The sequence below is a fragment of the Castor canadensis genome, chromosome 3 (assembly GCF_047511655.1).
Source record: "Castor canadensis chromosome 3, mCasCan1.hap1v2, whole genome shotgun sequence".
In the NCBI taxonomy this organism is placed as follows: Eukaryota; Metazoa; Chordata; class Mammalia; order Rodentia; family Castoridae; genus Castor; species Castor canadensis.
Genome location: NC_133388.1, coordinates 52624828 through 52638501, shown reverse-complemented (window position 1 = coordinate 52638501; position 13674 = coordinate 52624828). Strand labels below are relative to the sequence as shown.

The 13674-nt window shown below is 48.3% G+C and overlaps 1 protein-coding gene across 4 annotated transcripts in view; it reads right to left on the bottom strand.

The window, feature by feature from the left end:
• The window catches only part of Samd4a (sterile alpha motif domain containing 4A), a 216145-nt gene that overhangs the window by 15729 nt on the left and 186742 nt on the right, over positions 1–13674 (bottom strand). For all 4 annotated transcript variants that reach the window (XM_020162024.2, XM_074067968.1, XM_074067967.1 and 1 more), the window contains 4 exons: positions 12430–12515; positions 7271–7389; positions 2758–2959; positions 1453–1579 (listed from right to left, as the gene is read on the bottom strand). In XM_020162024.2, the coding sequence (XP_020017613.1) occupies positions 1453–1579; positions 2758–2959; positions 7271–7389; positions 12430–12515 (534 nt within the window). The remainder of the gene's footprint in view (positions 1–1452; positions 1580–2757; positions 2960–7270; positions 7390–12429; positions 12516–13674) is intronic.

The window sequence follows — 13674 nt, the reverse complement described above, 5'->3', positions numbered from 1 at the left end:
TCACTTTTATTGAGAATGGACAATACATAATTCTTCAGGAAAACAGAAATCAACTAAAAAACTCAGAGAAAAGGCCTTCACAACACCCAAATTTTATACCATTCCTTCCGAGGAAGAAAAAGAGCTAGAGGCCAGGAGTTCATGCCTGTAATCCCAGTTATGTGGAAGGTGGAGGATGGAGGTCTGAGACCAGCCCAGGCAAAAGCGTGAGACTCTATTTAAAAAATAAACTGTGCTTGGCAGTACTGTTCAAATGGTAGAGCACGTGCTTAGCAAGCACGAGGCTCTGAGTTTAAAAAAAAAAAAAGCTCTATTGAAATGGAGAAAAGAAGCTTTAGACAAAACTAAGCAAATGAGCAGAGTTTGAGTCCAGAGTAGAGCCATGGGCAACTCACAGGGCCATGTGACTGTTGCTCCCTTTTCTGACAAGCCTTTCCCCACCAGGTCCCTCCCTCAGCATCCTCCTCACCTCCAGCCCACCTCTGCTTTACACACACCCCTGCCTGACTCCAAATCTTCCTCAGCCTCCCCAGGAGAGGGGCTGGAGTCTGAGCACCTCAGCGTGGATTCGAAATCCCCCAGCCTGGTTTGTCATCATAAAGGTCCCTCTGTTTCCTGCTTGCTACTCCAGCCAGACCTTTCTGCCCAGGGCCTCAGTCTTGCTCCCTGGGCTCCTCCACAGGTAAGACTGCTTGCCCTCTTCCCACCTCTTCAATCTCTGTCCCCTGAAGTGCACCTCCAATTCCAAGAAGCTTCCTTGCCCACACAGGGCCACACACCATTCTCCTCCCTTGGGAGTCCCATACCACTTGGTGTTCAGAGTGCTCGGCTGCCTCTGGGGGGCATTTTCCATCTGGCACAACACATTTTTGGTTTGCTATCTGGCGGGGGGTGTTGAAATAGGTATAGTGATATCTGTTGTGGCTTTGTATTACTCTGAGTCTGGAGGTCACTGCCTGCATGGAGAAAGGGTTCAAGGATCTGCGGGCTGTGTGTAATTCTGGGTCCTGTTTTAGGTGGTGCTGGGGTTGATGGGATTTACATGAAGTGGGTCAAGTCACACAAGAGCCAAGTACAGGAAAGATGGCTGCTCCAGTAGTCATTGCTTTCCAAGGCCAATCCCAAAGCAGCATCAACACCATCAAGTTTTTTCTCTCTCAATTTCAACACCCACCCCACGCGGGACCCCTCCAGTGATCTCTCTGGTTTAATCAACCTACAAATATGACAAGTATCAAAAATATCCCCATCAGATTGCACCTGACTCTGGGGCTCCAAGAGCTGGCTCCCAGCCAGGCGGCCACTATTCACGCTGGCAAGGCACAGTTTAAAAAAGGAAAGACTTCCCCCAGCTCCAAAGGATGCGTGGCAACAGTGAAGGCCCAGCACTTTTGGGCTGGGCCCTCGTCGCCTCCGCGTCAGGGGAGGAATGACGCGTCCTTTGGGCCCTACCTGGCTGCTGGAACATGAGCAGGTTCTGCGGGGAGGAGTGCACGGGCAGCGAGCGGGTCCTCTGGACAGAGCTGTGTGTGCGACTAGGCATGCTACTGCTGCCTCCAGGGCTGGCGAACCAGAGGGTCTAAGGACAAAGACGGTGGAGGGGGGGTCAGTCCAGACACACTGCGGGGGACGGACCCCAGCCGGAGCCCAGGAGGCCAGTGTCCCTCCTCTAACTTCCGGAAAGGGCGAGCAGGCCAATGCTCCCCCCATCTGTGTATCTACAGGGAAAGAGGTTACATCCACTCCCTGCATCCCCCCACCTGCGTGTTCCCAGGCCTTGCTCTAAGCAAGCTCACTCTCTCTATCCAAACTCTTCTTTTTTTTTTTTACCACATTTGTTGCTTTTTCCTATCACGTTAGGGAAATGGGACGAGTTCTGCAAATGTTTGTGACAAGCAGCACAAGCTCTCTCCGGGCTCTTGTTTGATTTTCCTTTTGAGAGTCTTAAAGTTTACTCCACAGTGAGGAGGAGGAAAAAAGAACCTCTCAGTTGGTGATGAGCTGGCCCAACGCAGCTGCTGTGTCCTGGCAGTAACTTCCTCTGGAGGCTGGGGACAGTGGTCAGAAAGCAGAGCTTTCTCAGACCCTGGGCTGCTCCTGTCGGGAGGGAATCCCACCCATGTCTCCTGGAGCATCTTTCTCATTTACAAGTCAATCTCTTACCCCTTAGTTTCTCACGAGAACCCTGACCCTCGTCATGTCTCCCAAGTGATAGTGCCAACCTGCAGAGCCTCCAGGGCTAAGGGCACATGAGGCAGGTGTGGGGCCACAGGACAGAGAGGTCAGCTCTAGATCACATGGCCGGGACCTTGGGACAGCCTGACTTTGACCAGCTGAGAATGTGCCAACTCGGTCTCTGACAGCCCCTCTCAGACTTAATCCTGGCTTCCTCATCACAGCTGGGACCATGGCAAAAGAGCTATTTGTCACAGATAAAAAGGCAAAGAAAGCTTCTCAAATGCTCATGGCCCTTGGGAACCCAGAGCTGGGGAAGTGATGAGGTGTGTTGGGACTGGCAAAGGTCAATGTGTCTTAAAGGGGTCTCACAGGCAGCATCCCCAGGGCTAATGTGGTGCTGAGCCTCCCCAGGTTGCTTGATCTCCCAGGACACAATACAAACTGAGCTGGTCCAACTGTCCCTCAGTTTAGTCTCCTGGGTCTCTCTTCCCACCTTGGGGTCATCTGGAGGGAAGTCCCTAAGCCTTAGCCCCAGCTCCTGCCCTTGGCCAACCTTCTGCTTCCTGGGGCAAAACAAACCTGTCTTCCTTGTTTCATGATGGTGGGGTTGGCTGCGGTGTGGCGCTGGTTGGAGCTGACGAATCCACCGGTGCCCAAGAGGCCAAGGCGGGCAGAAGGGACATTCCGAGAGGGGATCTGGTACTGGCGTGGGTTCCGTCTGCCCATGCCGCCGCCCACAGAGCCGGCCGTAGGGAGGGAATTGGACTGGCCAAAGCCTCGGCTGTGAGAAAAGGAGAAAGGACAGAGAAACCATCAGTCATTCTTCACCCCTCCAGAGCCCAGGCTGCCAGTGGTGTGCCTCTTGGGACCTTTCACAGTATGACAGCTGAGAGGTCTATGGAGAGGTCTGCACCAGTGAAGCGGGCTATGATCAAAATGGCAACTAACACCTGAGAGCGAATAGCATGTGCCGTCTGGGGTCTTGCTCTTCAGCCAGCCAGACAACCCTATGAAATAAAGATTGTATCCCTTTACAGCTTAGAGAAGTAAAACAGAGCTCGATTATTTTGCCAAGGCCACATAGCCAGCAGGGGGCAGCACTGGACATGAGCCCAGATGATAAACCTGCAAGCTATCCTGCCTTCTTCCATGCCCTGTCCGGTCCAACCTGAGGGGCTGTGGGCAAGAGCATGGGTGCCTTGCAAGAGATCACACGATAAGAAAATGGCAGGACCAGAACCGGAACTGGGGCTGACTGTCCCAATGCTGCCTCCATCATAGCGTGGTCCAATTCTGATCGGTCTATCTGTATGGCCGACTTGGGAAGCAAAGCTCCATTAAGGCATTAGATAAAGAACGGTATCTGTCTCCCTCAATCCTGGATGGCCAGGCTGGAATGGGCTCCTGGCACAGGAAGCGCTAGCTGAATGAACTAACGGTTGTCGTCATGAAGGTTCTGCAAATGCCAGGTCCAGTCCTGTTTGTGGGACTGACCCCAGGGTTGAGTGCAGGGATCCCAGATGATGTTTGCAAGTGCCCTGGACCTAGGATATAGCCTGCCCTTAACTCCTTGCAGAGTGGGATTTGCAGAGTAGGCTGCCAGCTTCACCTGGGTCCATGCAGGAGGCTGCTCCTGCTGGGCCCAGTGAGCTCAGCACTGAAGAACTCATCTTGTCCAGCGGCCTCAGGTTCTGGGAGGTTCCATGGCAGCCAGCGGGGTTTCAGGAACCGTCACATTCTTTCCAAAGAGAGTCAGCTTTAGTCATTCACGAGGTTTCGGTGGAAGTGCATTGCCTCCCAGGGCCACTAGATGGCGCAGACTTGCTTGCCCGGCTACACTGGGGAGTTTGTCCCAAGCCTGCGAGGAGACTCCGCAGACAGGCTGACGTAGTTTAACGTGGAGGACGAGGGGGGCCTGCAAAACAGTCATTTCCTGAGCAAGAGAGAGTTGTGCATGCGTGTGGGGGAGGGGGCGTCCGAGCTGGCAGCACAGGAGGTCTGAGATTGCTTCTCTTCTCCCCAGAAGTCCTAAATTTCCTAGGGAGAGAGGGGGCAGGGCAAAGCATTCCAGGCTCCAGTCTTTTTACTTCCAGGCTTTTGTGGCCAAGGAAAGTGTCCTAGATTTGAGTCACAGGAGGAAGAGGACACTAGAGGTTCTTGGTGTCCTTGTTTATCTCCTCCTTTTTCCCTCTCCCTCCCTTTCCTTCTTTCTACAGAGGTCTATAAGATTTTTGATTTGAAAGAAATTAAGAGTCAGGAAAGGTAGGAGTCATTTCATGGGATGCCGCCTCTTTTGAAGGGAGGGCACTCTGCAGGATATGACAGGTGGGAACAGGGATCAAGTATGGGTTTTTTTGGTTTGTTTCTTTAACTGTGGAAACTAGTCCTTTGATTTCTGGAGTCAGAATTTTGGCCACCTGGTAGATGATTCAGTGTTCTGCTAAGATTTTTTTTCCCTTATTTAGTGTGGATAGCTTTTTCTTACTTTCCTTTTTGGTTAGATTTTTTAAAAAGTTGTTTCATATGCAAAACACAGCAGTCAATGAGTGTTGCTAAAATGATTTGTGCTTCCAGGAAGGCTTTTTTTTTTTTTTTTTGAGACAGGGTCTTGCCGTGTGAACCAAGCTGACTTTGATCCTCCTGCTTCAGCCTCCTATGTGCTGGGATTACAGGCATGTACCACCATGCCTGGCTCATGACTGTATTCTCTTTTTCTTTTGCAGTACTGGGGGTTGAACTCAGTGCCTCACACTTACTAGGCAGGTGTTCTACCGTTTGAGCCATGCCTCCATCCCTGAAGACTGTATTCTTTAGCAGAGGATTTTATAACAGGACAGTCACTAGAGAGATAAGGGATCTTAGGACTCTTAAGAGTTAGGACCCAGCTGTTTGGGAGAGGAAAGAGGAGCCCAGAACATTCTGGGGATAGGATATGATGGGACAGAATTTGGTCAGGCCATCCTTATGATGGTGGGGCCTGCTGTGTCCTCTATGGATTATTACAAAGCCAGGTTTGCCGAGGGTTGTCACTTTCTGGCACCTGGAGTGAACACTTAGGTTAATTAAGATCACTAGGCTTAATGAAAAAAAATCATGCTTTCTGGAGAGAGAACAAAGTGACTGAAGTCTCTCTCATCCTGCTCTGTGCATCTGTGCCTCTCCTCTGCCTAAGTCTAACTGATTTCATTACCTTAAAATGCATGAAAAGTCTTTGATAAAGTAACATTAATAAGAAGCAATTAATTTGGGATTTGTGATAATTCAAGCAGGGGCCAGGCTGCAGTTACAACCTTTGTATTATCGGAGAAACAGGTCTTCAAAGCAAATTAATAGTGTAAAAAGATCCCAGAGGAAATACTTATGAGAACAAAATATTTTCCAGGGTTTTAGCAGCATTCAATTGAGCATCCACAATTGGTGACTGAATTCATTCTTTCTTATCTAATCAATAAAAAGAGGTCCTTCAGGACTCTGCTCTGACAAACCTTATGTTAGCCCAATCCAAGTGGTACTGATAACATTCTGGAGAGGCTGAGGCTACAGCCTGTCTCTGCCCTAAGCAGGGCTCTCTGATGTGGATCCAGGACAAATACAGACGACGAAGGGAGGGGACAGGGCTTTGGGGAGAAGGAGCAAAGAGCTGAAAAGTCCTATCTGCAACTTCAGCCTCTGAATGCCTTCTTCCTCTTGGAACTTGTGGTGTTCCAAGGGCTTGGTGTTGCAAGTGGGGTCTGGAGCCTCCTCCTGTAATTGAGAGTTGTGCTCCGTTTAGAAGAAGGGAGAGTCAAGGCCAAAAGGAATCCTCAGGGCATACAGGTGGTCTAGCCCAGCCCACCAGAGTTGGCAACAGTATTGCTTTGTTGGAACATCCTTTGCAAGTATCAGCCTCAGAGTAGGAAAGTTGCCTGGCTCTGTGGTGGTGATTTGGGGCTGGCACTGGCCTGCTTGCTCCAAATCCTAGGTGCCAGTGCCTACCGAGTCATCTGTAGATTGGGGTTAATAATAGCAGCTCTATCTGATAGGGTTGTGGCAAGGATGAAATGTATTAATATTTTTAAAGTGCCTGGATACCACTTGGCACATGGTGCGTGCTAAGTGAATGTTTGTTTAATAAATAACAGTGCTGTATGCTGGAATGTGATAACACTTTAATTTTTAAATAAATCTTTCATGAAGACTTTTCACAAACTCCAGCTGGCCTTAGCTCCCTTAAGTAATACAAAACAATGATGTTTCAAGGCACATTTATGCAAACAAATGCCCCAAATTGTAACAACACAGCCTCTATATATGCACTGAGACATGAAACGAATTCAGAACCCGTTAGGTGCAAGGGAAGAAATGACCGTTTGCTCATAGCTTGAGATGTAAAATAGAATGCAGATTCTTTTCAGGATGCTGCTTTGTCATTCCCTACCATTGTGCAAAGCTTCAGTCAGCCCACCCCTCCCTCTTAATTTCTCCTGCAAACTTGCCCTTCAACTCATCTTTAATATGCAATTGGATTCTCAATTGAAAGCCATATCAAGGTAACAGTTCCCAAAGAACAACCAAGCTTATTTTTAACTGCATCCAAGAAGCTGAAGTACTATGAAAAATCAAGAATGGTACTGCTCCACTATTAGACTGCAGCTCAGACCAAAATAGACCAGCACTGGGCTCTCACCCTGCCACCAGCTATAATTAGCTTGTCTGCAGTTAGAAGGGAGAAAAAATTACACTACCACTTAAGGTGCTGATAGAAGAGCCTGTTTTCTTTCTTTCAGAATCCCCTTCTGCAGATCAACCACAGGGTTTTGCTGGCATCCATTAACTCATACCCGCGGTCCCTTCCGTACCCATCTAGAATAAGACCGTCATTCTGACAATGTGAACCGAGTTACAGAAGCTCACATTCAGCTTTTCCTCTGGGACTCTTCTCCCTAACAGCCTTTTCCCAACACCACCTGTTCAAGGAATGTGATTCGGACCTCGCCACAGGGCATCCTCGTGAACAAGGTGTGATGCTTTGCCTTATTTCTGCCAGAGTGAGGGGAGGCAGGGAGGCACTGGGGAACCACCGAGCATTACAAAGAATGAAGCCCCAACATACTTTCTTTGCTGTCGATATCCTGATAGGTCTAGAAGGGTTTTCCGAGGGAAAGACCGAAAGAGCTTCTGCACCTGCTGTTTCCATGACAACAATCTTTTTTTCTGTGTCTCTGTAAATGCCTGCAAAAACAAACAGGACTTTTAAATGGGTGACGCAGCCTGGCAGTAGAGGGAGAAACATGCAATTAATAGGGGAAAACATTGGCGTCTCTGCAGTTGCCTTTTTGTCACCTGTTTCCAACCTGGTCCAAACAGCAGTCAGTTTAATTTGGGAGCCGCCTGTGCTGAAGATCCCAGTTATTTGGCATTGCTTACACCTGGGAAGGTACATGTATTAAGCTTTTGACCATCCTTATTTTGGGTTGCACTTCTGGTAGATCCATACCCCACCTTCCCCTCCTCTGACTCCTCACTGGACCCTACCCATTAACCAAGAATGAATTGCAGAATTGATTGTTGAATACTCTGGCTTTTGCAGGCTCCTTACATTTTCATAATCAATGGAAATTCTAAACCACTCCAAAAATCAATCTGCTTGATGATGTTTGGTCACCCTGGAGTGGTCCGAGGGGCTTCAGTGAACAGAGCTTGTTTTTTGTGTGTATTTTAGAGCTTTGCTGAGAAGGGCCCTATGCCATATAAAAGCCCCAGGATACCAGTATAGACCCAACTCTTGTCTATAGGTTAGGAAAAGGGGTACATCAGAGACCTTCTCAAGTCTTTTCTAGTAAAATTGCTGTGTGGGATGTCTTGCCTACCGCCCCATAACACGCAGCTATATCACGAGTCCTTTCATGTATATAGCCTTTGCACTCACCACAGCCCTGGGTCATGAGTCCCCAGTACAGGGACCCTCAAATTTGCAATATATCAAAATCAACCACAGAGACTATAAAATGCAGTTTCTGTGGCTCCTGCCACAGCCCGGACTAACTGAATCGATCTGGAGGGCTGACTCCAGAGGTCAGTTTGAGCACGCGCCCTTAGTGATCTTGCAGATAAAACAGAGACACGTAGTGTCCCAGACAATGAGGACTCCATCTCGTGTAGGAGTACCCACCAAGTGCCTGAAGCTGTGGCCTAGAATAGAAACCCACCTGACTTGGTTGATCAGCAGTTAGAACAGATAACATTTCCAAGTAGTTTTGTCAATAAGGCATGAAATCCCTCAAGTAGAATAAAATATTACTTAGCGTAACAAACTAAAGGGCTCGTTCCCAAAAAGGAAACAGATTCTTTAAACGAAGAAAAAAATGACAGCTTAATTTTCTCCTGAGGATGCTTAATCTTTTAAGGACTTAAATAGAGGAATGCTCTGTGAACAAAAGCAAAAAGATCACATTGTGGCAGTGATGACAACTTGCAAACACCTTCCTCCTGGATGACCTGAGCCGGATGCAGTGAAGATGTGCACCAAGGGGGGGGACCCAACTAAAGGACCTGGGAAAGCTCCACTGGAGGAGAGGTGTGAGCCGCCTGCAGGTGTGTATCACGTGGTCTCACAGCTAGCAGGTGAGGATGTGGTTCTCCTCCATGGTCCTTTCTTCTCCATGATCCTTTTCACTGTTGGTGCAGCTCACTGAGCATTCACCTATGCACATGCCTACAACCACTGTGCAAAAGGCACGCATTTCTCCTGGATTGATAAAGGCAGGGGATGGGTTATTTTGACCACTCTGTTCAGCCAAATGTGGAGAACACAAGATGCAGCTGTGCTGGTTAAGATGACTGGGGAGGAAAGTCCAGCCCAGGTCAATGGGTAGTAGGAAGGTTCTGGATACAGGTAGGCAGGGCTTGAATCTTTGCACACACTTATGCAAGTTCTGCTACCCAAGACTGAGTTCCTCCTGGAAACTGAGGGTGATAATATCTGTCTTGCTAAGAGGGACAGTGTGAGGATGAGATGAGGTAATATGTGGAAAGCACTGAGAACCTGGAAGGTGCTCTTAGTGATGGTTTCACACATGCTGTTCCCACATATCCTAACAAGGTGGGTTTGGTTACACAGGCCAGCCTTTTGGGGGTGGTCTATGAATGTTCCTCACATTTGGTATTGAAGAATGACCTTTAGCCCCCACAGCAACACAAATCAAATGATATCATAGTCTCAAAACTACAGTATTGAGCTGGTCTGGAGCCAGCTTGAAGAATAACTGGCCTGAGTTTCCAAGTGTCAAAGGAGTAAATGGCTCACTTCATAGATGTCCTTCCAAGGACACCATTACATGAGGTCTCATACATGACATCTCCCATGGTGGCAAACAGCACCCATGAAGATGAAATGCTCCACAGAGAGGTGGGCTTACTCATAGCACCTGGGCATCAGGCTCATTTAGTTCAGGTCTGCAGACAGGAGCTGACTGAGTGTGGTGACTGACTCTTCTCAGCTGGGAGGCATCCAGTGGGCAGGCCAGAGCTGGGTCATGGTGGCTCTGGGGATTTCTGAAGTGTGGATCCTGTACCTGCAAAACTGCGCTCCATTATGAAAGATCTGTTAATGGCTGATATCCCACTCCAGGCCCCACTACTGGTAGCCCAATGCCTCAGCACTCTTGTGGGAAAGGGAGATTCTTCGCCTACAGACTACCCAGTTGCCACCAGTCAACCAGTTCAGCCTCCTCTGATCCTGTCAGACTCAGGCCAATATGTCAGTCTGGAGGAAGATGGCTGCAATGTGTCCTACAGTTTATGTGCTGGATGACAAGCCTCCTAAGGACAAAAACCCATCTTTCCATAATCACCTCAAGACAGGAGCAAGAAGCCTGGGATTTTAATCCAGGAATCAGAGTGATGGGACTCAGAACTTTCCTATCCTTTCTTTTACTACTCCAGGGAGTTGGTGCCTTCCTCTCTGGGGAGCAGAGAAGTGTCCTAGTATAGTCAACACCTTCCTGTTTCCAGCCCACTGAAGAACAGCACACTCTGGCTATGAAAGGGAGCTCTGTCTCCTAAGCCCAGGCTAACCTCAGTCAGGATGGGCACTGTGTACCTCAACCGGGCCTCCCAGGAAGGGTGTGTGCTGCCTACACAGAATAACCCTGGGCTGTGGAAAATTATTCAGATGCCTTTGCTCTTTCTCAAACTAAAATAATAATAGAAAGACTTGAACAACTTTCCCTTCCAGAGCACAGCCTGGGCCCTTCCATCCTGACATGAATTCAGACAAGCAGACCATGTTAGAGAGACCCCCGTTAGAATCAGCAGATGAGACCACATGTTGCCATCTTTGCCCTGACCCACTTGGGGCTTCCAGGGAGGAACCACAGAAAGAAAACCCAGAGTTGGGACGCCCAGAGAGGTCAGGGAGTATAGCAGGAGAGTGAGACAAATCAGGCCAATTTTCTAGGGCTGTGGGCCAATCAGGAAGCTGGTTCAAGAGAAGCAGCTGGAGGACTCATTATTTTGGCCTCATGGGCTCAGCTGCCTTGACATGAGGTGGAAGGTACCTTGTCTTCCAGTATCTTGAAGACTCAACGAAAGAAATGCCTGGGAGTCTGGCTCTGGGTTAGGCATCCGCCATTCCTCCTCTGAGTTCTGAGGGGGCCTTCATCAGAGGCTGTATTGTAAGGTGTGTGAGGATCTGTTTTGGTTTGTTTTACCCACCATCCTTATGCCATAAGCTGCCTAGCTAGGGACCGGGTCTAGGTGCTCGATAAACACGTATGGAATGAATGAGTTGTAATATCCTTCAATGTGTTTTTGTCTTCCCTTCTTTCTGTCCCATTTTTCTAGCCCAAACAAGTGCAGAGTCTCTTTTTGGGCAGTATTGGGGTTTGAACTCAGGCCCTCATGCTTGCTAGGCAGATGTTCTACTGCTTGAGCCACGCTACCAACCTTACAAGTGCAGAGTCAGGATTAGAAACATCTAAGGGCTAGTTGGGGCTTGTGGGGATGGCCTTATCTCTTACTGAAATAAACACGAAAACTAAGCCTTTCAGTTTAGGTTTTGGCCATCATTATACAGTGCCTGGTTGCTCTGGGGAAACTATTAAAGAGAAAAAAAAAATCCTCTTTTTTTTTTTTCAGTGAAAAATCCAGGACTTTGGGATATTTCAGAGGATGGTGTATCTTACTTCCAAACAAGGTAGCTGGTCACTCAGCTCACGAAGTGACAAAGGGTTCTGGCTCTTGGTCCCCAGGGTAAGACTTCACAGACTATAGACAGGGTTTTGGGGAGTGGGGAAGGAGAGGCTAGGATGGATCCCCAGAGGGAGACCAGGCACCTGTACATGAGGGGTGGATAGCATCAGATCATAGGAGGTCCAGAGAACACAGAGATCTTCAACAGCCCAGTGCCTAGGTGGCAGCTGGGAGGTGGGGTACAGCAGTCCAGGCTCCTGTGCTGGGCATCTCCTTCTCTGGAGGCCCACTGGACTCTTGGGGTTCTGGTTACAAGTAAAAGCAAGGAGGCTTGGGGACCCTTTGAGACTTCAGTACTCTAGGTTATATAGTCCTGAGTTTTCTGTAGCCTATACCTTATCTCTGCAACTCATTGGAATGGGGGTACCCAAGGAACCACTCACTGGATGTCTGCATCTGAGGCCTAGCTTTTTCCATGTGTCTCTAGGGGCAGCCACCAGCCCCACTGTACCTAGAAGTCTGCCTGACTGTGTCTGTGAAGAACATGTTCTGAGAGTATGGTAGGCACACCCCCAGCCTGCCCCATTCTCCTTCCAAAAGACATATGGCAAATACAGTTCCTATAAAAACCACAAATACAAATAGCCAAACTGCCGTTAGTTCATACAATCACACACACCCCAACATTATTTGTGTGCAACTTTGCTCTCCCTCTTTCCCTCCTCCAGCTTCCCTGTCCCAAAAGGCAAAATATTCCAATACAATGTTAATACTTAAAGATGTTCGGGACCAAGTGGCAGGGCTCCATGTTAGATGGTCACTCAGAGATTCTTCTGGAGTCAGATATCCTCTCTGGCGTCCCCTTACCTCAGATCTCTGGGTCTGGTGAATCTCTGACCCCCAGGTAGTGTACACACTGTGTTTGGGTTTGAAGTAGCCATAGCCTGGTTCTTCCCCTGCTATTATTAATGACTGTCCACTGCTCAGAAACAGGTTGTTGACCAAAACAATCACATCACAGAAACTCTGAAGCATTTCTAAGCAACGAGGAAGAGTTTGGGAAACCCAGTCAGTACTCACCTCATGAATGAGACACTTGTCTATGAGCTGTAAATAGGAACTTATATTTTCCTCATCAGGTCTGGAGACCAAGAGCTGTGTGCACACTGTGAATTAAGACAAAAAGATGAATTAGACCAGTGCACACCCATTGTCACCTCTGTGATCTGCTTTGGATTCCTTTCAGGATCAAGACCTCGTGAGGTATGTGTGCCTGTAGCATTGGGTAAGGTTCACACAAAACGCCGGGAGGCTCCTCATTCCACTGAAGTCAAAAGCTTGGTCACCCCGGGAGCCCCTTGGGTTAATTCCAGTCATACCATTCTATATTAAGCCTTCAGCCATCGGGCCTGAGACAGACACTTGGTGAGAGGAAGAGCAACAGTTTCCTCAGCTCTGTCTTTCCAAGTGGCTTTGTGTGAGAGGGGACCTCGAAAACCTCAAAGGCCTCCAACACTGAGGGAGAGATGCCCCCATCATTTTCTGAATGAACTGCACACCTCTTGCCAGGTGGAGTGGCAACAGCATTTGTGTGTAGAGGAACCAGGTTGGCACCTCTTTTAGGTTGTGAGGTGTGTGGGTGGAAACCTGCCACTCATTCATTGGAGGTTTATTTTCTCAAAGTCATGTGCACATTTATACACACAGGTTCACCTACGCATTCCAGTTAGCACCAGAAAGACAGGGCAGAATTAGTCTGTGGAAAGAGGACATGCAAACATGGGGTTTCTTACAGCCATGCTCTGTGGCCCACTCTGCCTCATTAAAGAGGCCATGGGGCTCTGATTTTGTTGTGGGAAAAAAGAAGCCAGCTAGAGAGCGAGTGTGTCTGACACCCTAGCAAACCAAGCATGAGATCTGGGTCTTGAGTTTGAGTCCCCCCTCTTCCTATCCAGTCTATCACCAAATCCCAACTACTCCTTTGCATCCAGGTTGTAATTAAAAACTTGGAAACCACTGTAGGGTCCATTGATAGGAACCCTGTTAAATAAATTTTGGTTTGTGCATGCAGTGGATCAAGTAGGCAACCTTGAAAAAAAGGTGAAGTGTTGTTTGTATTGACAGAAATATTAAAAATATGTAATGCTTTAAAAAAAAAACACACCAAGCATGGAAAAGAACATGAGACCTGTGTGTATACAAATGGAGAGTCACATGCATGGACATGAGGACAAGGTTTGTGAGAGGAAACCCCCAAAATTGGAAGGAAGATGGCAGGGCTTAGAGGGAGGAGGAGAGGTGAGTTTCACTTTCTATCACTTTACT